General features: G+C 41.6%; 3 protein-coding genes across 3 annotated transcripts; all 3 read right to left on the bottom strand.

Annotated features, from left to right (window-relative positions):
• Nucleotides 1-738: 738 nt before the first annotated feature.
• On the bottom strand, nucleotides 739-7,111 carry LOC139198969 (monocyte to macrophage differentiation factor 2-like). Its single transcript, XM_070827966.1, has 7 exons — nucleotides 7,027-7,111; nucleotides 3,441-3,522; nucleotides 3,008-3,168; nucleotides 2,647-2,721; nucleotides 2,452-2,553; nucleotides 1,139-1,208; nucleotides 739-1,050 (listed from the first exon to the last, which is right to left on the bottom strand). Exons 1-7 carry the CDS (start codon nucleotides 7,038-7,040, stop codon nucleotides 847-849), a joined length of 708 nt encoding a protein of 235 aa, XP_070684067.1. The 5' UTR covers nucleotides 7,041-7,111; the 3' UTR covers nucleotides 739-846.
• A 2,216-nt stretch (nucleotides 7,112-9,327) lies between these two features.
• On the bottom strand, nucleotides 9,328-15,472 carry arpc1b (actin related protein 2/3 complex, subunit 1B). Its single transcript, XM_070827960.1, has 10 exons — nucleotides 15,302-15,472; nucleotides 14,565-14,710; nucleotides 13,655-13,759; nucleotides 12,747-12,969; nucleotides 12,530-12,637; nucleotides 11,402-11,638; nucleotides 11,232-11,307; nucleotides 10,132-10,331; nucleotides 9,906-9,996; nucleotides 9,328-9,759 (listed from the first exon to the last, which is right to left on the bottom strand). The coding sequence occupies exons 2-10, from the start codon at nucleotides 14,626-14,628 to the stop codon at nucleotides 9,721-9,723; spliced, it is 1,143 nt and encodes a 380-aa protein (XP_070684061.1). The 5' UTR covers nucleotides 14,629-14,710; nucleotides 15,302-15,472; the 3' UTR covers nucleotides 9,328-9,720.
• Nucleotides 15,473-17,092: 1,620 nt separating this feature from the next.
• arpc1a (actin related protein 2/3 complex, subunit 1A) lies at nucleotides 17,093-24,486 on the bottom strand. The gene is made up of 11 exons (XM_070827963.1): nucleotides 24,205-24,486; nucleotides 23,405-23,498; nucleotides 23,006-23,110; nucleotides 22,492-22,714; nucleotides 21,764-21,871; nucleotides 21,521-21,624; nucleotides 21,302-21,410; nucleotides 19,903-19,978; nucleotides 19,614-19,807; nucleotides 18,056-18,146; nucleotides 17,093-17,932 (listed from the first exon to the last, which is right to left on the bottom strand). Exons 2-11 carry the CDS (start codon nucleotides 23,466-23,468, stop codon nucleotides 17,894-17,896), a joined length of 1,113 nt encoding a protein of 370 aa, XP_070684064.1. The 5' UTR covers nucleotides 23,469-23,498; nucleotides 24,205-24,486; the 3' UTR covers nucleotides 17,093-17,893.
• Nucleotides 24,487-26,103: the final 1,617 nt, after the last annotated feature.

The following is a 26,103-nucleotide window of genomic DNA, read 5'->3' as shown; positions in this document are numbered from 1 at the left end:
GCTTCTGAACGCTGAACCTGGACATGCACCACATAGAGAGAAATCTCCGAGAATAATAATTTAACCCCTGAACATTGGAATGAAACCAGAATTCCTTAAAGTTTGCTTACTATTGAACTAAACTGGACTAGTAAAAATAAAAGCAAAAGAAAAAGCTGTGTCCCATTTCATGGGGCTGCCTCCTTTGAAGTCCAGAGTTAGGTTGTTTCAATGCAAAGTCTCCTCCAAATGCAGCCTTCATTTAGCAAAAACAACAATTATTATCTTCAGTATCCACTACAGTATACTAAAATCCATTGCATGCTGAGCAATTGCTTAATGGTGCGTTCAAATGTCCTCATCAATTCATAAAGTCAGGAAACATCTCAAATCATTTACCAGGTATGTGGCGTCAGGTTGTCATCATCAGTCGCACAACAGTCCACTGTTAAATCATGATAACTGCCCTTAAATGATAATAATCACAGTATGTTGAAGATAAACTGAGAAAATATAGATACAATTACCATTACTTTAGTACAGTTTGTTGTCATGAGTCACAATCGGCTCTGTAAACTCACTTATCATGAACCTTCCTGAGTTTGCCCACCGATTCTTTATCCAGTTGTATAGCATGGCTGTGCACTCTTAGTTTTGTCTGCAGGGTGAGGGCAACTTCCTGGTGATGAATATGGATTGGTTTGACTTTACGAGTTGAGGAGCATCGCCTGAATGCACCATTAGTCGCTGTGAGGCTACTCAGTCTTATCCAAGAAGGAGGCAGCCCCTGAATTGGGGCACAGCTCCGATCATCCCCTTGAAGTTGCTCAAATACAGGAGCTACTTCCTGTGAGGTCAGCGCTGATGTCATCTGGAGGTCTGGACCTGATTGACCGACTGGGCATAGAGGTACTTCCAGATGGCGTAGTAGTGGATGGCCGCTCCCATAGCGACAAACAGGTGCCAAATGGCGTGAGCGAATGGGACGATGCCGTCACTTTTGAAAAAGACCATTCCTAGACAGTAGCAGGCTCCGCCCGCCAGCAGCTCACATAACCCTGACTGCTCCGGCTGGAAAGACGCACACGTTTTATTAGGTTTAAGTCATAAAGATGTCACTACCAGGAAATGACAAAACCTTAAAGACTGCAGGTCTTACCATTGAGAGGATGACCAAGGCGGGGAAAACGCCCATCACTGTATAGCAGATCAACTCCATGATCTTATACCTGATGCAGAGGGGAAGATTTCAGAGTGGGAGATTATTCTTTACAAATTAACATCAACTCCACTGTCCAGTTACTGGCTTTTTCTGAATTTTCTTCCAGGAAACTCTCGTTCTGACAGCCCGGCCACATAAAAGAACCCTATTTAGCAGTCCCATAGTCAGCATTGTCGAGGTATGCTGCTGCTTTTCCCTTTCTCTGTCCTCCTCTTCACAGATAAGAAGTGAGGCTCTGTGTAGGACAGTTCTCAATACTGAGCTTTCATGTTTTTAAATGATGGTTAATGTTAAGACTACCACACACTTTCACACTTAAACTGTATCAGTGCAGATACTGACCTTCTTAAAAGGATTTGGCCAAACGCCCCAATCCACATTACAGATACAGTTACAATACAGTTATCTGTATTACACAATGCAGTTTTCACATTTGATTATCTGTTGCACTGAATGAATGTATGTAAAGATAACAGAGATATTGTGCCACTTCCTGTCTGTGCTATATATATATTTATATATATATATATATATATATATATATATATATATATATATATATATATATATATATATATATATATATATATATATATATATATATCCTCATTTACCTGTATGTGTGTGTATATATGTAAATACATACATACATATACATATACATATATATATATATATATATATATATACACACACACACACACACACACACACACATACAGGCTGAGGAGCTGCACCTATAGGACCCTGGACCACTCTTGTTTCCTGCTCACACCCAGAGTATTTGGGTATTGTGAGCTAGTTTGTCAGGACTTAGCCTATAGCCCCTTTGTCTGTTGTCATCTTCAGGTCAGAATTGTTGTGATTGTGTTGTTTGATTTCAGTCAGATAATTAATTATTTTAAGGTACTGTTTCATGTTTCTTTTTGTATTTCCCCTAGCGGGATTAATAAAGTCTGTCAAAATTGATGTATTTGTCATTTTGGCCAGGACCCTCCATGAAGTTTCCATATCTGGCAATAAAAGACTGAAATACTGAACTCCTTTTTCCCTTAGACCAGCTTGGGGCCATAACACAGCTCCATTTGCAGATGAAGATCACAGGATGCAGTTGTAAGCTCAGAAAAAGCCAGTAAGTGGGCCTTTGATATGGGATCATTATGCCACACAGGAGGAAAATTGAATTAGATGAACAAATAGAGGGAAAGTCCAACACTGATAAAAGTAAATGTGTGAGCATATGAACTGACCTCTCATGGAAGAAGAAGACGTAGGTGGTTCCAAAAGAGGCCATGACCCACACCAACCAGCGCATGTGGCATGCCCAGGGGCCCAGCTCCCGCAGGTTCAGCCTGGCAAAGCGTGAACAGGAACAACTAAGTACAATTTCTGTATATAAACACTCCCTACACATATATACACACGCGGCAGGCTAGTTTGTTTACCACGGGGCGTAGGAGGCAGCAATGAAGAAATAGATCACCATCCTGTCACACATGTGGAAACAGTGCTCCACAGACCTGAAGGGAGAGACCAAAGAGCCTCATGACAACTGAGTGACACTGTTTATACATGTAGCATCAGTGTGTTTCAGATGGCAAAAACAAATCAGGACTGTTCATATAAATATATATATGTGTGTTTGTGTGTGTGTGTGTGTGTGTGTGGACGCTGCTCAGTGTCTGCAGTGATACGGGGCTATGCTGTCCTCTTATATCCTTTAACCATATTCATCATCTGCAGTATTACGAACCAGTCCAAATACTGTGTTGAAATGTGTACGTGAGTGTATTTGAGTGTGTATACCGAAGGTGGCTCTTCTTCCAGGCCACAGTGTGGAACAGGGTGGAGATGATGAAGAGCGAGCTGAGCCCCGCCCCGTACACCCAGGCCGACAGTTGCTCCCATTGGTCCTCCGACTGGAAGTGCAACAACGAGCTGCCCAGCAGGCTGGGGATTATCCATAACTAAATGAATTCATAACAAAAAAGAAACATGAGACACAGATAGACAAACAGACAAACATGGAGGAGAAACAGAAATCTAAGCAAGATGTAGGTGTAGTTTAAAAAAAAAAAAAAGTGGAGGTGTCTCTCATTCATCTGTTATGTAACTGGATTTTTTTCCCTGTTTTCACGGAATGTGTCATTTAATCTGTGAGAGGTTAATGATCGCTTTCTGTAGTCTGTGTGTGTGTGTGTGTGTGTGTGTGTGTGTGTGTGTGTGTGCGCGCATTCACCGCATGCGTGGCACAGTTGGCAGCATGCTCATATTCTGTGGGCTGGTATCTCTTGTTAGGAGGAACACGGTTGTTCATAAACCTGGAATCATAACAAATGAACACATTTGAGTTGATGAGACATTAGTTTTGGCTCCATGCAACAATGACAAATGCTGTACGCACTAGCAGAGCTGAAAATAAAACAAATTAGAATGAAATCCATGTACAATAACAATATTGATTTCCGTATTTAAAATCAGCATTTAAGGGTTTGATTTTATTCCGTTTTCACTGTTTTTCTTCTTCACGTCCTAAAACCATGTGGAACATCTTCGATATTTGTATCCATTTGGATCTCAGTGGTGCTCATAAAATTTCACCCCACCCTGTCCTTTTGCTTAGCAACGCTGGATCATGCTTCAACTTGTTGCCATGACTGCTGTTGCCTGGCAACAGTGGGTAACCACGGACCGACTGAACCAGAGGCTTGGTGTGTTGATGATCTCCCTCATAAACAATTCACATGTGCAGATATGCCTCCATATTCACACACACACATACACATATGTAAACACAAATCTTTCTCCTTTGAGCGCAAACATTTCTCACAGAAACCCAAACAAACACAGAGCAGCTCTGGAGGTAGCGCTCCCTCAGTGATGTCACTGTTGTCATGGAAACCACCGAGCAGGGATTGTCTTTTTTTTTTTTACCACACCAGAAAACTCCTCGTTTCTTTCATCTCTCTTTCCTCATCTCCTGCATCTCCCTCTCCTGTTCCCCGACCATGTCTCGTCTCTCTGCTTCTCAGTGATTAAATTAACATGCAGGAAGGCAAATGGACAAAGACATCCATGCAGACACACATAACACACACACACACACACACATACACACACACAAACACACACACACAGACACAAACACACACACACACAGACACAAATACACACAAACCACAACCCCTCCCTGTTTTTATGCTGCATCTTGCAGAGCCAGATTTCATAAGAGACCTAGATTTAGTGATGTCTCTGTCTCACACACACACACACGCACACATTGTTCTAAGAATCTCAAAATGAGAAACAGGCAGCGATCAAAGGGAATTCCACTCAAATAAAAAATTCGTATATGTGATTTAGTGTGTGGGACAATCGATTCCTTCTTTCAAACCTTAAGTTGCTTCAGCGAACAGCATCATCCTCATATATATAATTATATCCATTAAGCTGTGCATTTATGTGCCATCTCCTAAGGGAAAAGATAAAACGCTGCCTACAGAATTTCATTTCATTCCATGAAACTGTGCTGTTGTGCAACAGTGTGAAACAGCACTTCCTCCTACACATCAGCTGTTTCAAACCTTTGTAAATTATATATATGACACTCTTGATCCAACGCTATGTACACAGATATAGGAGTTAAAACTAGTAGTGACCACAGGCTTAAAATCCACCTCACATAATGACAATCGTGGAAAACTGATCTTAACAAACACGCCTCATCCTTTCTTGTTCTGACATCCTGCTCCTTCAGCAGCTGTTTTTAGAGTGACACTCATTCAGGGTTATTAATACTGACTGACCCAGCCCAAAAACACACCGTCCTGTCCCAAATAAAAAGGCCTCCTCGTCCTGTATCCAACACTGGTCTCACGCTGTCAGACTTTGGTGTGTGTGTGTTTGTGTGTATGGAGCCTATGTGTGTGTGTCAGTGCCAGACCCAGCAGGCTTGGCTGGGTCATTAATGACTTTGTCAAGCTGGCTGATAATTACCAGGCCAGAGGCCAGGCAGAGAGACACACTAACTGGACAGAGAGGAGCAGAGCTGCAGAAAACATCATGATAACTCTTCTCATATGACAGCGGGATGGACAGAAGGAGAGCTCTCTGCTTCAGATGTCTTATTGAACCATGAAGACCACAAACTCAGTCCAGTTAATGATGAGCAGCTTGTTTTATGGTCAAGCAAGTCCTGCTCTTTGTGCATCAATGTATCAGGGGCATACAGTTATAAAAGGAAAGAAAATGTAAAAACAAATTAAATAATTGATTAGTTTATTGACAGAAAATTAATCTGCAACAATTTTGCTGACAAATTAATCATTTAAGTCGTTTAGCAAGCAAAAATGCTCAACATTCTCTGGTTCCATCTTCTCAAATGAAAGGATTTACTGCTTTTCCCTTTGTCTGTATCACTAGAATTTATTATATCACTGTAAATTAAATATATTGGGATTAAACCTGACAGTGAGATATTCAGTAGTTGTAGGTGGTAGTAGTTGTAGGAGGTATGCAAAAAGGATTATTATTTTCATTACTGATTCAGTAATTGTTTGTTATATATAATTTCAAAGAGGAAAAGTGAAAAATGGCCTTCAAGTGTTGAGAAACGAAGGTTTTCAAACGCCATATTTGGTGCGACCAAACTTCAAGGGCCGAGATATGATTTAAAATCATATGAGACACAGACAAGCAGCAAATCTTCACACTTGAAAAGCTTGAATGAATAACGAATTATCAAAATGAGGATTAATTTCCTGTCAATCAGTTGTGTCAGCTCTAATGTGAAGATGAGAATAAAGAAAACAAAGGAGAGACGCCCAAACAAAGCAGGGATTTTCATATTTTTCAGCAAAATAATAAACACAATCGGCTCCCACCTTCCTGAATGATCTTGTGTTTTTAAAGCAGTTAAATATGGCAGCTGTGCACTCATGCAGGACAGCATAATTTGCCTGCAGCCTCAGTCTATGGCATGACAACACATTTAACCCAGACTTTACACACATGAAGGGATTCTATGTCTAAGCGGAGGGGATTTTTCTCATGGTGAACAGGAAACATTTGGGTTTAGATGGTTTTGCCAGTAAGAGTTGACGCAATTTTGATAATTGATTAATTGTTTTGGTTGTTTTTCAAGCAAAATCAGAAAAAAAAAAATGTGCCGGTTGCAGCTTCTCGGATATGAAGATGTGTGTAAAATCAATCTCTTTGGTTAGAAAAACAAGGCACTTAAAGATGTCACCCTGAGCTCTGCGAACTCCTGATGGACATTACGTACTGTTTTCTGAGATTTTACAGACCAAACAGTGGAGTAATCGAGAAAGCAATCAGCACATAAACTGCAAATGAAAATAATTAATCCTAGCCTGTTCCTACTGAGAAACCCATCCACCCCCATGTGTGAGTCCAAATTAAAGTAGAAGAGGGGATGTGTTTGTGTGGCCTTCTGTGAAAGACTGTGCACACAGAAAGACAGAAGAGACAGCCAGATGATGATGATGAAGAGGAGGAGGAGGAGGGGGAGGAGGAGGAGGAGGAGGAGGGGGGAGGTGGCAGGTATGTGTGTGTGTTAATGATAATAATCGTAGTCAGGGAAATAAACCCTGGGCTACAAGATCATTACATCATCAGTTATAGGATGAAATGTAAATGTTTTGTTTGTTTTTTACAAACCCTTCCTTCCTTCCATCCTCCTCCTCCTCCTCCTCCTCCTCATCACCATCATTAAAACCACTATCAGGCAGCAACATGATAAATGTGTTTCTAATCCTAAATGAACTCATCAGCGTTGTGATATGTCATGCAATGATTTCACCTACCTTACAAGATTCATTTACAGTGGAAATAAGCAACAGTTGACAGCAGACAGACAGTGTGGCCAAAGCCTGGATCCCCTCTGAGTGCTGAGCGAAGAGCCGCCTCGGTTTGATCAGCTCTGCTCTAATGTAACGACACGATCATCGCCGCCGTTTTCACCGTCTTGTCACCATCTCAAGCAGCACCGGGACACGGACGCAGCCCGACCCAGCTGCCTCCAGAGGCTCCAGTCCGGAAGTGTGGGCGTCGGGGATGGTCTCTGAGGAGGCAGCCGCGTTTTCCTGCACGGTGGTGGTGCTGATGTTGGTGGTCTCTCTCTCTCTCTCTCTCTCTCTCTCTCTCTCCCTCTCTCTCTCTGTTTGCCTCTCTTTCTCTCTCCCAATCTCTCTCTCTCTCTGTTTGCCTGTCTCTCTCTCTTTCTGTCTCTCTCTCTGCTGGAGCTTCAGCCGCCAGTTCGCCTCATCACGACTCGATGAGGAGGGTTGTTTTTCATCACTGACGGCTGCCACATCATTTTCTGAGGGACTGATTCATGGCTGGGTAGAGCTGTGCTGATTTGTTCCCGAGCTTGCAGTTCCCCTTTCTACCTCCAGGTGGAGCTGCAGGCGCGGAGTTGGAGGCTGGTTGATGATATAATAATAATATGATTATGATGATGATGATGATGATGATGATGATGATGAGACATGGGGGGTGTCCAGGTCAATTTCCTAGTCACTAAAAGCAGTGTAGTAATGCAATGTGGCTCTGGAGGGTCTTTGTCAATTATAAAGGAAAAATAAAAATAACTCAGATGACATCATACTGATGTATGATGTCATCATACTGATGTCATCAGGGTCATCTCGGTTGGGTTTGGATCAGTGACTGTATAAAAGAGGCGGACGCGGCTTCCAAATCTGTAAAGTGAAGCCAGTGTAGAAGTGTCTTATACCAACACTCTTTCTAATGGACAACAGGGGGCGACTCTGCTGGTTGCAAAATAAAGTTTGAATGAATGAAGGCAGGGAGTGCTTTTGGGCTTTTGGTTGTGACTAACCAATCACAGTCTCGCTTTGTGAAACTAATGTCACTTCTGGTTTCAAACAACCAAGATGGCGGCAGCTGTGAAACCAAGATGGCGGCGTCCGTAAAGCCAAACTTGAGGCTTCAAAACTGTGGCCCTCAAACGTACGCGTGACGTGACGTTGGTTATTTCTATTTCTAATATACAGTCTATGGTTTGGCTGACACAGTTTTTTGAGAGTCACAACCCCAGCAAGATGATTCGTTTCACCATCAGAAGAAAGTCTAGAAGATCTGCATGATTAAATCATTTCATCCTCATTCAGATTAGTGTATGGCTAGCTGGCTTGACGACCCGAGACACTAGTACACATTCTCTATAGGAGAGAATGCAGAAGATCTGGGTACTTTTACAACTGGAAAGTCAAACTTAGCTTTAACTTTCATAGGAATGAACGGAGCCCTGCCTCCAGTGCTGACTCCAGTTCTCTATAGACGTCTATGGTTATCGGAGGCTAGACGTTTTCAACAGGAAGCTGTGTTGGTTTTTTGGAGCCAGAAGTGTCTTTCAAGGAGCAGACGTTCCTGCTCAGATGGCGTGACTAGTGGCCTGGAAAGTGGTGAGAATATTCCTTGTTTCCCACCTACGTGTCTACTTAATTTATCATGATTACAGCGAAGAGTGTACTGTATCTCTCAGGTCCGACAGCAGCAACAAAACTTCTTGCTGGCCTCTGGAAGAGTTCTCACATGTAATCTAAAAGACTTACAAGGTTACTTTCATGGTTGGATAGGTTATAATTTATTCAGTACAAAAGCCAGCCAGAAGACGCTATTACACAGGTAGGGAATAAGGAGGGATCTTGTCGTATTCTTTTTCTCTGTCTTCATGCGTCTTCTAAGTGTCTATTGGTTGTCAAAAAATATTTCTTTTAAAAGAGAAAACAATTAATTGTATGTTTTATCGTCTCACAGCACAGTCTAATAGCCTTCTCCACAACACCAGGATGAATACTAAATCAGATCATGATCTGTTGAGTCAAAACAATGTCAAATCCAATGTTCTGCGTTTTGCTCTGTTTAAAACTGCACATGTTCAAACAACAGCATCTCTACAATAAGCTCGTAGGTGGACTTTCTGAGAGCTGAGATGGTCTCTTAACTGCTGATTTCTGGCGTCAAAAATGGACTTCCTCATGTTGTTAAAACCTCCAGATTTCCAGAAACAGTGAGCTTGAGCTTTGGCCTTGTCACGCACACACACACACACACACAGACCTGTAATGAACCAAGCATCATTGAGCACTGTAACAGCAATCATTTATTAAATGCATATTATGACCAGCATAAGCTTTTAACAAATACTGTAGCTTTCATCGTGATTAATATAAAATTCCAGCTTTAAGCATTCAGCTCAGACTGAGCTCTCTGATTATACTAATCTAACTCACTAAGTACCATTTGCAGACCTGTGGTCAGTCCCTCTGTGTACAGTGTTGAGTTTAACGAGCTCAGCAAAGAGCTTCAGAGGGACTACAGACACTGTCTGACCTGAGTCTGATCGTTTAACTTGTATATAAAAAAATACCTGATTAAAATAGAGCTGAGAAGCTTTGTGTAATAAGGCAGCAGTTTTCTTCATATCTCCAGAAGCTAATATATGATATGGGCAAGGTAATGTAAACTTTGGTTCAGACTATCTTCAGGTTCTTCATTGCAGACTCCAGACTCTGAAAAAAAGAGTGAAATATTGAATCAATGTTCACATGATGGCTGGGAAAACATGGCATCAATAGAATAGCACACAAATAAACGTTTTAGCGTATCAGTGTAGCTTGTGCAATGTGTTTGTATGTGTGTCTTGTGTGTCTGTTACCTTGACATCCCAGATGCCCATTCCTCCATCCATGCCGGTGGTGCAGAACTTGGTGCACTGGTTTCGTCCTCCTTCCAGCACTGAGATTTGGCTGCAATAATGTTGTAAGACGAGTTAAACTCAACTTCACAGGCGTGTAATATTTCTAAAAACCTTGTTCAACAGAGAAGGTGATGATGCTTTACATAAGAAAAAGACAAATCTGAAATCTGTTTTGTTTGCCTACCTGATGCTGTTCTTGTGCAGGGTGTTCAGGTCCTTCTCTGTGCTCTGGGTCTCAGAGGCCCGGCGGTCCAGGTTCTGGAAACGCTCCCTGGCACTGATGCCCTTCTGGGCCGCCTGTTTAGGAACGTCCAGCTTGCCACCAAATGTCAGGCTGCCTTTGGCACTGTCATACACAAACAGCACCGGGTAACAGTCATGGCCCTGGAGGAGCAGAAACACATTAGGATGCAGTCAGGAAGGCACTGTATATGGATATACTATCAGTCCAATCTACTTACACCTGTATTGTTCCAAATATACAACTAAAAAGAATAAAAGACATATTTGTAGAATGGCACCACAGTCTATCATAAAAGTTAGGTGGGCACTGTTTGTTTAGCTACAGAGGACTCATGTTAGAATGATTTGAAGCATAAAGGCAATGTTTATATGCCTATTTATGCTTATTTAAAATATATCTGTTCCCTTAATTTATTTTCTTCTCTTTTCTTTCAGGTAGTATAGTTCGCTGATCTCTTGCACATCCCAGTATAGATTTGAACACTTTGAACTTTAGTATAGATGTAATCAGCCAAAATATCTAAAAACACACATGGTAGCACTCAGGGCCTTTAAATCCCTGGGCCACCAGGGTGCCTCATTGATGACTCAAGATAATCTTGGAAAAATGAGAAAAATTCAATATCACTTTATCCTGTAACTGCCACCTGTGGCCACTGTTCATCAAGAGTGGCTTTTGTAGCTGAGTGAAACCAAAATGAATACCTCTACCTGCTTGACCTTCTTACCCACATTACTAGTGTTTTTTCCCCAGAGACCATATAACCCATCCCTCAACTAGATTAAACATAAACAAATAAATATGAATGACAACAACACTTAATGAATCAGGGTTTAGATGAAGGCTCAGTGCTGATATGTGTTGGCTGTATAAGTTGTATAAGTAAGTCAGTTAGTATTGCACATTTGGTTCTCTTGTTGAATGGATTTCAGTCAGTCTGACATGCAGAAAATGAGTAAATGTGATTAAATTGGACTAAACTGATTCATTAAGAAGTGAGCATGCTAAGAATAAACACCGGTTATGTACTGAATACTCACAGCTGCTACTAAGCTGTTCTCGGTAATGAAGGTGACACACAGCAGAGGAAGCGTCTCGGAGCTCAGGCTGTTCACCCTGTGGAGTCATTACAAAGGTTAGAGTGCACGGCCACAACACACAGACACAAACACACCCAGACACACTGGTATGCTGCCTCGCCCTCTCTTACGTGCTGGCCTTGCCTCCCTCTGCAACGGACACAGTGGAGTCATGGGAGGTCCAGGCCAGGCGGTTGCCGGAGTGTGAGAAGCACACGCTGTGCACCCAACCACCGCCTCCACATGAAGCCTGACTTACTGATCCAGTCCCTCCGGACTCAAACAACATCTCCCCGAACGGCATCTTGCTGCCCCAGGGAGTGGGGCCGGGCTTCTCCTCCACCTCCTTGATGTAGGCTGAGAACACCCTGTGGGCGAGGATGAGAGGGGTCAGGATGTAAGTAAGATACCAGGAAGAGAGAAGCAATCCATAGTGCATAGTTAATTTATCATTTATTCTGTGCTGTCTTTACACTGTATTTGTGTGCTCTTGTCCCTGTTCTTCTGTATGAAAATGACATAAATGTATGATGTGATGATTGTTTTCTGGGACATGATTAGGGATATGGACATACAATTTAAATTAGGCAAGGAGTTAAGCCTGGTTTATGTCTATGTTAGTAGTTAGACCACATTCTCACACATTATTTGTAGACATATGCACAGGAATGGGCATTCTTGATGTTTCAACCCTATGCTTCAATTTGGGGGTTTAGAGTGACAAAAGTAGGGTTTGCTTTGCATGATGGTTTCTTTGTGGTTAAAATGATGACTGACATTTTGGGTAAATATTGTTGGTAACTGCTTTAGTACAATCAGATGGTCTCATGAGTTCCTCAGCTGAAGAATAAACTCGGGCATAATGAAGCTCAACACGACGTCTGTGTGTGATTAACTTCTCATCTCAATAGTCTATGAGTTTGATTTCGTTGGGTTACAACTGGGGGCTAAGTCAAATTAACCTTTCTCTCAGAAGGCTTTAAAATCTGTACAGTGCAGGATACAATTCATCCTCAAAACCTCTATTCAAAAAAAGGAAAATTGCCACAAAAAAGCTTTTTATGGAAAGAATTGGGAGAAACCTCAGGAAGAATGAAAAGGGAGAAATACCTCCTTCCACAATGTACAGAAATGCAAAAGGTACCACATGTACAGAGTAGACAGAAGTAGAAGTAGTCATTGTAAGGGTTAAATGTAGACATTAAGATGTCCTCACAAGTGTAGTAGCACATCTGTGCACCTCTTTTGATTCATTGTACCTGCATTTGAAGTCACAGGATCCAGCAGCCAGCAGGACATTGTTGGGATGCCAGTCCAGACTGAGGATGGTGGAGCGGATCGGCTTCTTAATGTGCTTACACACCCACCTATAGGCAACCACACAGCACATTAGATTCTCCAAATGTGTGGCTCCTGATAATCAAATGCAGCGTTTCATGTAGATTCGGGGCAGACAGCTGTCCTCTAAAACCTCACCAGTCGTTTTCCTGCTCAAAGTAGCAGATGGAGATGAGGCGTGAGCCGCTGCCTACAGCAAACTTGTTCTCTCGTGGCGACCACCTCACACAGCGAGCCGCACGGTTGATCCGGAGGATGACCAGAGTGGGCTTCCATGTGCCCTCTTTTAGGGTCCACACGTAGGCGTTACGGTCAGCTCCACAAGTAACTATACGGTTACTGTCAGGAGCCCAGTCAATACCTGCAGGGGAAAAAAACTCTTGTTGAGTTGTTGAGAATCTACCTCTGTGAGGCCAGCATGAAGCATGTCAGGAACAATTTAACACTTTAGGAGAGATATTTATTTGCTTTCTTGCCAGGAGTAACTTGAGAAGATAGATGCCTTGGCAGAGGCAAAAACTGCTTTCCAGCTCAAGAGGAACAACAACTAGGTGCCAATAATGATTGGAAGAGCAACCCTCCAAATAAACAGCCAAAATGTTTCAGATATACATTCCAAGTGTTTTTTCTCTATTTAAGAAGTGATATGTAAGTTGGATGTAATAGCATTGGTGAAGTCAACTCTTCACCAATGTAAAACCACACTGTCATTTTTACATGTTGGTTTTTGTTTGGATCAAATAATCAAAGTATAATGTGTTAATTGGGGAGGTGGATTTTGTTACCACTGGTCACTCTGTTTCCAGTCTTTGTGCTAAGCTAAGCTAACCAGCTGCTGGCTCCAGATTCATACTTACTGTAAAGTGGTAACTCTAAACAAGTAGACAAATAAGTGTCAAGCTATTCTGTTAAATTTTTACTTTCGTATTATTACTTCTGGACATGATTTAAAATGGCATGTATAGATTTAACACTGTTTGCAGCAAGGAAATGCATCACCATTACCATAAATCACATAAATCACTGTATCTATGAGTGTGTCTCACCTGTCACCTGCCCGTTGTGCTCCTTCAACTCATGGATCTTGCTCCACTTGGTCCCATCTTTCTTGTAGATGTGGACCTCGTGGTTGTTGGGGCACAGGGCGATCTCTGAAGCACAAAAACACGTTTAAGCACACTGTGCCACAGCAGAGAAGGGACTGCAAATCAAGTGAAACATATCAACAAGGAACTCATCAGTATGAGGACAAAGTACAGGGTGATTGATAAGAGACGTTTAAGACGGGCTGATCAGTGGAGCGGAACACAGAGCAGCCGACTGGGTGCATGAGAACAGAGAAAACTGGAGAAATACAGTATGTATCTGCCTGCAGGCAGTGCAAAGACACATGGTATCTTTAAATAGACAGTGTGCGGGAACTGCAACCTTCCTTCCCATAATGTTGTAGCAAACCCTGCACATGTTGTAGTCAGCAGATGAGTCAGAGGCAGTGTTTGTCTGAGAGCAGCAGTGTGGGTGCATTAGTGTGCATTTTTGTTTTTTTTTGCGAGAGTGTTCAGCCAAGAAGCTAAGCAAACTAAAATGTTCTGCGTGCATGTTGAGTGAAACTACAACTGTATGACTGTATGACTGGATCACAGCTGCCTGTTACATCCGCTTTGCCCAGAAACCAAAGCGCTGATCGAAACAGCCAAATATGGCAGTTTCCTGCAGCTAACAGAGCACAAAAGCCTCTCAGAGAGGCCCCCAGACACCACCCTCACTGTTACAGGAAACAGGAAATACCTTCTTCCACCTGGGAGCCAATCACAAGCCTCTACTATTTTTTCTATGGTGCAGACTTTACGTGAAGCAAGATGTTCCATGATGTCTGTGATATAAACAGGGTCCAGTTTATGGATCAGACGACTCAGGACCACTGAGTGACCAATCAGAGAAGGCGGGCAGACTCACGGGTCCGATCTTTGTTCCAGGCATGGCAGCTAATTGGTTCCAGCAGGAAGCTATGGTACGCCATGGCCAATCAGATGTTAGAAGCAGATCAGGAAGTGGTGTGAAGAACCAGTGGCTGGTGGGCTATCGGCAGATAACAGTCGAGTCTGAAAAAACAGAAGTTACCAGATTGTTATATGTTAAGAAGGAAGAAGACAAAAGGGAAAGAAAATACACAACAAAGATACAATCTAGATTAAATCTACAGAACTATTTTATTAAGAACCAGTCAGATGGTCCAGACTATCTGAAGGACTTTAAGAAGCAAGTCAGCTGATTTTAACCTTGTATGCACCGAAAACCACACTGCATGAATCTTCCTCAGGTTGTGTTAATGAAATCCAGACTTTCAGAGGCATGAGAGGAATGATGGAGGTCAAGGGTAACACACATCCCCCAAACAAACCGTACACTTTACAGCTAGAGCACACAACCAGGAAATAAAGACAAGCGTCTCTATCAGAGTCAGTTATTTCACAAGCACTAATTTAAAGACAAATTTCACATAATAACACACTTCTGTGCTCTGAGTGAGTGTGAGTGGGCTGGAGTGCCTGTTGCACACTTGGCTTTTTCCTGAAAATGTATTTTCACTTACAAAGTGTGTGTGTATGTGTCGTGCGTGTGTGTGTGTGCACGCATTACTGACATGTCAAAGCATACTCAGTCAACTGTTAAACATTTTCTAGGCTACTTACCCTGAGGGCCGGACAGAGATGAATGGGTGAATAGCTGCAGAATGAGGATAGGGAGAGAAAGAAGAAAGAGTGGGGAGAGGCAGAGGAAGGTGGCAGATCAAATAAAGATGAGGGTGTTCAGCTCGCGGACTCTGGCCAGTCAACGCGAACGCCAACGACAGAGTGAGCTCAGGAAGAGAGAGGCTGAGCTGAAGAGAGGGAGGAGAGGTCAGAGGGGGAAGTGGAGGAGGGTAAAGAGAAGTACAGAAGAGGAGACATACAGGAAGTTTGTGCAGGCTTACGCATGAGGCAGAAAAGATCATGGACGTAACATTTTAAACCTGTGGGCAAACTTTTAATTTTTAACAGAAGCAGAAGTGAAAAGAGGTGAACTTTTTGCTTCGGTAAAACTAGGATGAGAGGGAGGAGCATGAACACAATGCAATGTTCTGCAAAGAGGAGGAGGTAGAAAGTGAGGGGGAGGTAAAAAAAAAAAAACTTGTAGAGCATGAAAGACACGGAACAGAAGGGGGAGGGACGTATGCTCACTTCTGCATAAAGAAAGAGGAACAAGAAAAAGGGGAGGGAAGAAAAGCGAACTGGAAAAAGGGGGAAGAAAGGGTGGTGTCAGAAGAAGTTGTTGACTATACAATAAATTCGCTCCTGTTTCTTGTATTTTCAGATATATTTATTTATTTTAGGCAGCTCAGATTGCCCAACTCTAAGCTCTCATGCTTTCTCCCTCACTTTTTGTCTTGAAATGTAAAATAAGCAGTGAATGTTGTCTAAGGTTGGACACTTTTCAGTGCTTGTGTGGATTTTTCCTCTTCTCCTAACTTCCATTTGGGGCTGAGAAGGAAACATTGACAGACAAACAATAAATACAACATATTGCTTGACAGACAATGGATATGTGGAGAGTGGGTGTTTCAAACAAGGCAAATTCTCTGTATTCTCAGTTTTTTTGGCACAATAAGGACTTACAATGGGCCTGAGCTGCCTTAATTCAACAGTCCTTCACAAACCCAAATTCTATTTGATTTTATTTATCTATTTTTGATTCCAATAGTTTGATTCTGGCAGTTTTTTTTATTCTAATAATTTAAATGTAAATCTGAAAGAAAAGATTGATTAATACTTTGTATTAAGGAGGCAGACACCTTAATGACACAAATACAGTAGTTTTAGGAATGTAACCTTTAACACCAAGTAAATTTGCCCTCGTTACTGTATTCATGAACTTATTTACTGTTAACAGTCTGTTACTTGTACTTATTTATTTTACCCTGTAACAGTTTCATGTATTTATTTTATTTTTTTGTCTGCATTTCTTGCGGCATGGCTTAAGGAGGGATGTTGGTCATTAGATCTGATCTTTTATCGAAACTCTACTTAAAGTGGTAAATATTATACTTGCTAAACATCAGTATATTAGCATTTAGTTTAAAACACAGATGTACTAAGCATAACCTCACAGAGCTGCTAGCATGACTCTTAATCTTGTTCAAAAAGTAACAGAGTATAAAAAAGATGTCTGCTTAGAAGCGTTATGATAAGAAGCACTATTTAAGTTTCAAGGGTCTTCTCCAGCTGCCTCAGTGAGTAATTTAAGCCAATCTATTAAAGATGTACTATTAACTCTATAAACAAAAAACAGGATTGTTACTTGGTCATTTTCCATCTTATGTTTCAGGAAACACATCTTTCTAGCAGATACTCTGAATCTTGGATTTAATCAATATACAACTGCTCAAAACGACTGCTATCCACCCACTATCTCTGAGAGACAAAGGAAGAGAACAGTCCAGTGACTTGTGTACTGTAAATGTATTTCATCTTTATTTCATGTCTACCTCATGATCAGTTACATAGAAATCCTCCATCTTGTGTGGTTTTAGTGTAGTAGCTACAGAGCCGAGTGCTGGACAGCCGTGACTCTGCGCAGAGCTTAGACAGCTGCTTTCTCTCTCCACCATCAGATCCTGTACAGCTCTCTACAGCCAACCAGCCACGTGACTTCAGAATATCAATAACTCCGGTTTAAAGTACACCAAGTACATCATCACGTCCTCCGATCTACTTGACACTGATATTCAGAAGTCATGTTTAGGTTGATCTGTGGTGAAGTACAGTCTGACTTTTGGATAAAACACACCTTTTAGTGTTCAACTTTTGGTACAGGAGGTTAGAGAACATAAAAACACACATTTCACGTCACGTTTTAATACGTGTCAGAGGACCTTCCCACTTTGACACCTGGTTAACCTTCATTTAAAAACAAACAAAGAAAAAAGAAAAAAAAAAAATCAACAGTGATGTCACACGTCAGCTCAGTGTGTGTGTGTGTAGTGTGTGTAGTGTGTGTAGTGTGTATGCGTGTTTGTGTACTTTAGTGTGCGTGTGAGTGTTTTCCCACACCCACAAGAGTGTGTTATGGTCTGATCAGTGCTTCAGCAGACACTCGATAAGGTGGGCAGTTATGCATGTTACTGGCTGCGTCGCAGGAGCACAAGGGGGAGGGGGGGGGGGGTGGAGAGGGCAGAGGGAGGGAGGACTGAGGGCGGGGGGGAGAAGTGAGGCCGCAGCGTCTCTTCATTCATTCGTAAGATTTCTTCACATGATGCGGAGACCCTGGATAGAAGCTTCTAGACTCTGAGGAGGTAAACACAGAGACACATGAGAGAGTTAGAGCCAGGAGATCTGGGAAAACGAGTTTCTGAGGAGGATGGCTGATCCTGTGTGTGTGTGTGTGTGTGTGTGTTTGTTTGTTTGTACCTTGAAGTCCCAAATGGTCATCGCTCCATCAATGCCCGTGGTGCAGAACTTGCGACAATCCCTTTTGTCTCCCTCATAGATAGACACTTGGCTGAGGAGCAGACATGTAGATGCGTAAGAGGCCGTTTTAAAACAGGTGAAAAAGTTATGAGACTGAAAATAACAAAGATTGATTTCACTATATTGCAATGACAAGATGTGATGGTAAAGACAAAGTGTGGATCCTTAATGGACCAGTCTGAAAAACCACAGCATGTTGTTTTACACTTTGGTGTTAGTATGGATTAGACAAACAAGAAGTAAGATTTCAGAGAGCTTCATTACCCTGAGCAGAGCTAAGCTAGCCCTTTGTTGTTCCTACTATTCTTTGTGCTAAGCTAAACTAGCCAGCTGCTGTCTTTTAACTTCATATTACAGATCTGAAAGTGAACTTCCCACAGGCCATCGAAAACTTAAATCTGACAGTGTCAGAACCAATCCCTATGAAATAACCCAGTTACACTTTAACTACTTATTTCAAAACAGTTTGTTAAACATATTACATATATCATATTATGTTAAACAAGTACAAATCTAGACATACTTAATATACTGCATACACCCATATCCTGTCATATCCATCTACCTAATGTATGTAATAGAACCTGTACATAGTCACCCCATACCTATTCTAGCATCACTGCACTACTGTCTTCACATCTTTTTTTAGTACTTTTTACACAATGGTTCGTTGCTTGAAAACATGGGAAGCTGAACAGACCTGATTATCAGTGCTTTAATTCAAATGAGCTCCAGCAGCACATTACGGTTCTCCGTAGTCACACAGCAATTTTAGTGCAAATAGTCACCATTTCTCCACCATTACTGACAGTGAGGTACAGTGAGAACTACTAAAGCAAACTGTTCACATGGGGTGAGGCAGTGTACAGTGTTATAACTACTGAGAAAAACAGACAACTCTTGATTTTAGCGCAGGCTATTTACTTTTCTAAAAGCACTCTGGTGCACACAGAGGTTTGACTCAATTTATTCCTTGCAGAGCCCGTTTTTTTATTAAAGACGACTGGGAGTAATATCAATGATATATTGAATGTAGAACTCATTATGTATTCCAGCCAAGACTTTTGTTACATAATGCAACATCTATTTTAGGGATTAAAATACCACTAGTGCCAGTTTATTAGGGACATCCAGCCAAAATGCATCTTACCATCTTAGAAAGGTGTTGAGTCAACTTAATGGTCATTTTCAAAGGCTGCGGTGCTGTTGAATTGTATTGTATTACACTAAGAGGTGATTCTAACATGTTGTTGCTACTCATTAAGAACAGTACAGTACAAACACTGCAGTGCAGCTTCCATAGTAACTCTTGTTGTGGCAACATTTCTAAATAATAACCACACATTTGACAAAATTGGATTAGAGATTAACTTCAACTTTTTAACCAACCTCTCAATTTTAACATCTGTGTGTATCTAAACCTAAAATGGACACAATTTGGGATGGTGTCTTAAGATAATTTCTAGATGTTACCCTGATCATCGTTAGTGAGACTTACGTGATGCTGTTCTGGTGCAGTGTGTCCAGGGCAGTGTTGCGGTCCTCAGTGGTGGCTCTCTTGTCCATGTTCCTGAAGCGCTCCATGGCAGAGATGTTCCTCTGGATACTCTGCTTGGGGAGATCGAGCTTCGACACAAATGTCAGCGTTCCACCATCGTCACAACGGAACAGCATGGGGCAGCAGTCGTGGCCCTGAAGGTCCAGAAAACAGATTTTAAATGACGTTCCTTACTCACTGTCTTATTTGTACATAGAATCATGCAAGAGTGTTTATGTTTTATTCTTACCGCAGCTACTAGACTGTTCTCTGAGACAAAAATGACACTGAGGAGAGGGAGGAACTCCGTCTTCAGCTGTGCGGGACTAAACACACACACATACATACATACAAATTAATCATGATCATGTGTGTCAACTGGTTTTATTGAACTTAAAATCAGTTAAAACATGCAGTCTGCTAGAGTCTGTGAAACTCAATGTCTGTGCTCAGTCCTGTGACCACAAACGAAACAGTAATTGATCGCTGCAGTGTGTGCAGGTTTCCAGTCAGAACTTGTCTCAATCACCTCCCACTCAATTCATGTCACCTGCAATTTGTTGACAACAGCGTATCATTATGTAAGTGCAGTCTTGGATCTGGTTTACCTTTCTCATCTGTGACTGGATGATCAGATTACAGATCATGGCTTATGTACAGTGATCGATACACCAAAAAGTATTCTCATGTAGTGAAAGGAATACCACTTTAATTTGGCCACCGTTTGTTGTTTTTTGTGTGATGGATTGCTTTTTCAACATGATAATGCACAAAACAAGATATTTAATTCTATGAAAGTGGTTACTCTTTTATTGGAGATCATCAAACTGCTTGGGACACATTCACCTCATCTACTCTCATCTGTTGATTGAAAAGAGTAATCTCTCTATCCCATCCCACTGTTTTATTTAGAGGGTAAATATTGTATCTCCTTTTCTTTTCCGTTTTTAGTTGATGAGAAAACAAGAAGGTATCAGGTCCAGTTCTGAGTCCTCTTATATTAGTAGGTGAAATTCCCCAGTCCTATCCCATGTCAATACTTTGTTTATACCGTTTGCATTTCTGGCATCATCTAGTTCACTGCAACTGGAAAACTCTAGTCACAGTGAGTATTGTTCTGACATTTGCACCCACAGCAACATGCCAAATTCTGCTTTATTTATAGTAACCACATCATTTCTGACTTATTTCTCTATCTTAATTCATGTTGTTGACAACAAAACTTAACTGGATAAATGATCCCTGATATTTTATTTTGTTAATTCAAGGTATTCTAAGTTTTTTACCTTTAGTAGGACTATAAAGCAGTTTTTCTATGAGTGGGTGTTTATCTCGTCTGCAAGGGCGAGGGAGCACATGGACGCTGCTGACACAACAGATGTTTCTGCCAGTGATTTTTAAGTATGCCACTCAAGTGGCGGTAAAATACCACAAAGAGCAGCAATGCTCGATCAAAGACAGTGAAGTGGTCTGCAAGCTAGAAAACATGGATTTAAAATACTTAATTAAATACTTAAAAAATACTGTTTTTGCAAATGTTTTGTGATGACATGTCTGCTTAAAAGAAACTCCACAAGGCACATTTCATCTGAGAAACATGCTGGTTATAACCACAAACAAGATCTTTCTATGTGTAGAAATGAATATACCTGGCAGTCTTAGAGCTGTCCACCACAGTGACAGTGCTGTCATGGCTGACCCAGGCCAGGCGGTTACCAGAGGCTGAGAAAGAGACAGAGTGGACCCAACCCCCTCCACCTAACAGATACAAAGTGCATAAAAAGGCAAAACTGGTTTAGCTCAAAGGGTTGCTACAATTCAGATGAAAGAGGGCTTTTACTATCACATAAAGAGACACAGATACAGACCTGCTCCTCCAAATTCTGCTAGCACAGCCCCAAATGGCATCTTGCTGCCCCAGGGTGTGGGACCTGGTTTCTCTTCCACCTCCTTAATGTAGGCTGAGAACACCCTGGAGGCCAGAGTGGGAGGGGTGGGGAGATTAAAAGCAAAATAACAGAGCAGACAGAAAAAGAGGGAGAGAACATGTTGGCATGTTTTCATTCATTTAATCTTCATCTGTTGTTGAGTTCACCGTCAACGACATTCACCTGCATTTGAAGTCACATGATCCAGCAGCCAGCAGGATGTTGTTGGGATGCCAGTCCAGACTGAGGATGGTGGAGCGGATTGGCTTCTTGATGTGCTTGCTCACCCACCTGAACCATTTGAAAAACCACAGCATTAATGTCAAGTGTAAAAACAGGTCAGGATCTCTATCCATGAGCCAAATCTAAATTCAATGATCTATTACGACAACAATTTGTGAGTGTAGTTCAGCAAAACTGAACTTAGTTTATTGTCAGTTCTCAACACTAAATATGTGCCCATAACAAAAATGAAGCCCTGGTTTGACAGGCAGAGAGACTTATAACAAGTGGGTAAAATTCATTAATTCTAACTACCAACAGAACAGAATTGTGCGGAGCTGGAAGCTTTCAAGGCGTTGTGGTGGGTTTTTCAGTCACTTTGAAATACACGCTTTGGTTTAAGATGACAAATAACAGGTTGCTGTGCCATTAAATAATAAATTAATAGTTAAGTGGGTGGAAAGATGGATAAACTAAAGGTCAAAACAGGATCGTCTAACTATAAAACTGCACTTATAAGTGTCGCACTATCTGTTAAACTGCAAAAGAAGTAATTACTATTCCTGATCACAACTTTTATCAAAAATAATCACAAATTTAGTCAATTTGTCAGTAAGCTTGAGTCTGTTATTCTATTCAGTTTTCAGAAGATACATTGCCAAATGTCATGATTGTACAAACAGTCTCACCAGTCATTCTCAGACTCAAAGTAGCAGACGGAGATGAGTCGAGCACCACTACCAACTGCAAACTTGTTCTCCAGTGGAGACCACTTGACGAAGGTGGCGGCTCGGTTGATCCTGAGTATGACCAATGTGGGCTTCCATACCCCTTCCTTCTGCGACCACACATAGGCATTACGGTCTGCTCCGCATGTCACTATGCGATCACTTTTGGGAGCCCAGTCAATACCTGACGGACAACAAAAACACAAATTATTCCAAAGACACTATCTAATTACTGACCGTCTCTTGTCATAATCATTAAGCAGTTATGATGCACACCCTTTACAGAATAAGCTTTTATATCGATAAATCTTTCAGAATCACACATTAAATGCATGCTAAGAAGTGTTAATGACAGTTCCAGACATTTGTTTTTTTTATTTGTGAATTAGTCACAGGACCACAGAGGAGTAAAATGTCACATTACTTAACTAAAAATAAGTTTCAAAATCATGTCTAAAGCAGACTGATTAAATACCTGTTATGTGTCCATTGTGTTCCTTCAGCTCGTGGGTCTTAACCCACTGGTTGCCACTTTTCTTGTAGATGTGGACTTCATGGTTATTAGGACTGATGGCAATTTCTGCAGGAAAAAAAGCAAACCAAAAAAACTGCAGGTTAACAAGATGAAGTACAGCTAAAAAACAAGCTCGACCAGTTTCTGGTATCTGCCAAATACCAAACTAAATCTATTCAACGTGAAAGTTCACACATCCTGAATACAAACACTGGAACAATATCAGTGCTTGCGGCTGAAATTGAGTTGTACGCATGAATACCAAAGTCATTCATTCTCAAAAACATCATATTATCTGCTATGTTGTGTACAAGTAGGCAGTGATGCTCTCTAATTAAGGAGGGACTATTTGAGCCTTACGTGTCCTGTCGCGGTTCCACGCGTGGCAGGTGATGGGTTCCAACAGAAACTGATGAAGGGACATCTTGTCTGGGTGTGGTCCTTAAGTGGAACTCTGCGAAGTCGCACAGCAAAACTTAGTTTAGCATCTAGCGACAAACAAACCCTGAGCTGAACAGCTGAACTTTGCCTCCGCCGGCTTTAAAACTCCACAGATGACAGCTTACGTAAAACAATCTGTTTGATTACTTCTCAAATGGGACAACCAGTTAACTGTTTGCTAACTTAATTGCAAGGATACCCACATTCCGTTTATTAGCTTGGGTGCATCAGCTATCAGTCAAAACACGAATAGGCTGATTCTACTTGCTTCAACGTTAATGTTAGCTAAAATAACATCACCATGCTAACATTAGCCAGCTTACTTTCACCTCAGTCTCATTCTGTTTTATCATGGCATGAAGGCTGAAACACTTTCATGAAGTGGAGTTGAACTGCTTAGCTAGCTGCTATAATAACACCATGACTAAATTAGTTGCCTCACTCGATAAATCGTTAGCTAATACTAGCATGACATGACTGACGTTACTAGCAAGTTCATCTAATCACTAGCTAACGCTAACTGTTCGCCGGTGTTACACAGGCCTGGCAGACAGATTAGTCACAATGACAAATATATGGACGAGCTGTTATCCACGGGTTGACCAGAAGGCCCCCCTTATCAATATCTGACCCCGGATTTTCCTTAGAGGAGATGCCTTTACTCCCCATCATAGCTACACCATTAGCATTACATTCCGCTAGCCTCCTTGCTAACTTACCTCGTCAGTCCGGTTCTCCGAGTGTGCACTCTCGTTAGCCGGCGAGCTAAGTTACGCTAGCGGGGAAAGGTTAGATCAGGAATGGACCTGAATTCGCGGACTCTGGTCAGTCGACACGAATTCGTCCGGGAATGTTGAGGGAATGTCAAGACGGCCAGTAGGATACGACCGGGAGCATCCGGTAGCTAACTCGGCAGCAAAACCCGTGGATGCCTGGCTGACAGCTAGCTTAGCCTCATCCCGCTAGCTGTTACATTCAACTGGAAAACCTCGTTCACATCGAAGTCCCCCCACACCAACTACGATGAGTCCGAAAGAGCTCCTCTAGTGGCTCAAATAGTAACACCCAAAGCGGTATAACCGGTTACAAAACACCACCATCTAGTGCCCATAGCTTGGACTGAACTCCCATTGAACTCAGCAGGTCAGTGTTGTGTGTGAGCTGAGGGAGCAAAGGCTGCATCACCTACCAGATGATCATCTGCAACAGAGCGCCTGAAAACCACGTTTACTGTAGATTTATGGTAGTTTGTTATTTTACTAATATGGGAATATGCACCACTAACAATATCAGAATAAGGGCCATAAGATGGGGCCTGCTTAATTGGACTACCTGAGTCTACGTGTAAACATCTAGATTTAAGATATTGTGCTTACATGCTGCATTTTGTCTAAGTTACACAGAAGATATGGAATTATGTAATATTTAAATTCATTTGAATACTGTACACAGTGCACAGAGGGTGGGGGGAACAGGCACAGAAGTTTTATGCTCATGTGACCCCCAAAGAGGACAAATTAGCTGTGTTTTTAACCTGTTCATCCTGTGCTGGTGTCTGCTTGGTTCAGGCACAGATGGATTTAAACTTTCAGCATCCACCACTGAACTCCGCTTTAAGTAAAGCTATCATGTCAGTGGTGCTTGTTTTTGCAGGTACCTTTGCAGCGATCAGCAAAGTCAAGCACTAAAGATCAGTGATCAAATCAAAGTTAAGCATTAAAAATCAGACTGTGATTAGTGATCCAGTGTCCTTTAGAGAGGACATCATACAAAAATGTTTAATTGTGTCATTATATAGCATTTTCTGGCAACAGTACACATGTAAACCTTCTCAAATCTAAGAAAGTCAATGACATTGGGAGACCTCAAAATTACTTGCAAACAATCTTGATTGTCCAAATCACTTCTGACTTGTTTTAAGATGATCCTGCTATTGACTTGTGGGTAAAAGATTCTTAAACCAATCAGAGGAGATTTCAATTAGTATCTCTCCATCACACCTGCTAGGCCCACAGATGAATTACAGCTGGCTGCAAATGTTAAAACACATCCTTTTTTTCTGTGGTGCGTCACTACATTGTTAAATGGAGTCATTATCAAAAGTGGATGAGCCGTTTCCCACCCCTCCACCATACTTTTTACCAGGTAAAACACCCTCACACCTTGTTTACACAGAATAACATTATCACTTTTGGACAGTTGTGTTTATGTGTGTTTCCCAGATGAGGGTCAAGCAGGACAAGATGTGAGGATCTACCATATTCACTCACCTTTCAGCCCTCCACCACCACCTCCTTCCTTCTCCTTTTCTCCTGAAGTTGGCTGCTCCACCCAAACTCACTCACCTCTATCAGGTACGTGTTCACTTGACACCTGCCTCCATTTTTGAATATGTAGAAGAAAGGCCTGAATGTCACATTTGCTTTATCACGTCCTTTCCTGTATCCCTTTATCCTCAAGTCTAGATTTCATTAAGTGTTCAGAGCAGGTAAGTTGTCTGTCTGTCCTTTAATTGTGTTGGACTGTCCAAAACTATGGAAATGTACAAACCACATGTGTTAAATGTGATGGTGGTGACTGTGGATTTAATTCCTCTGGTAGTTTTTGCTCTTTACATG

This window comes from Pempheris klunzingeri, chromosome 3 (assembly GCF_042242105.1).
Source record: "Pempheris klunzingeri isolate RE-2024b chromosome 3, fPemKlu1.hap1, whole genome shotgun sequence".
In the NCBI taxonomy this organism is placed as follows: domain Eukaryota; kingdom Metazoa; phylum Chordata; class Actinopteri; order Acropomatiformes; family Pempheridae; genus Pempheris; species Pempheris klunzingeri.
The sequence above is the reverse complement of the archived record's forward strand: the minus strand, read 5'-3'. Positions and strand labels throughout refer to the sequence as shown.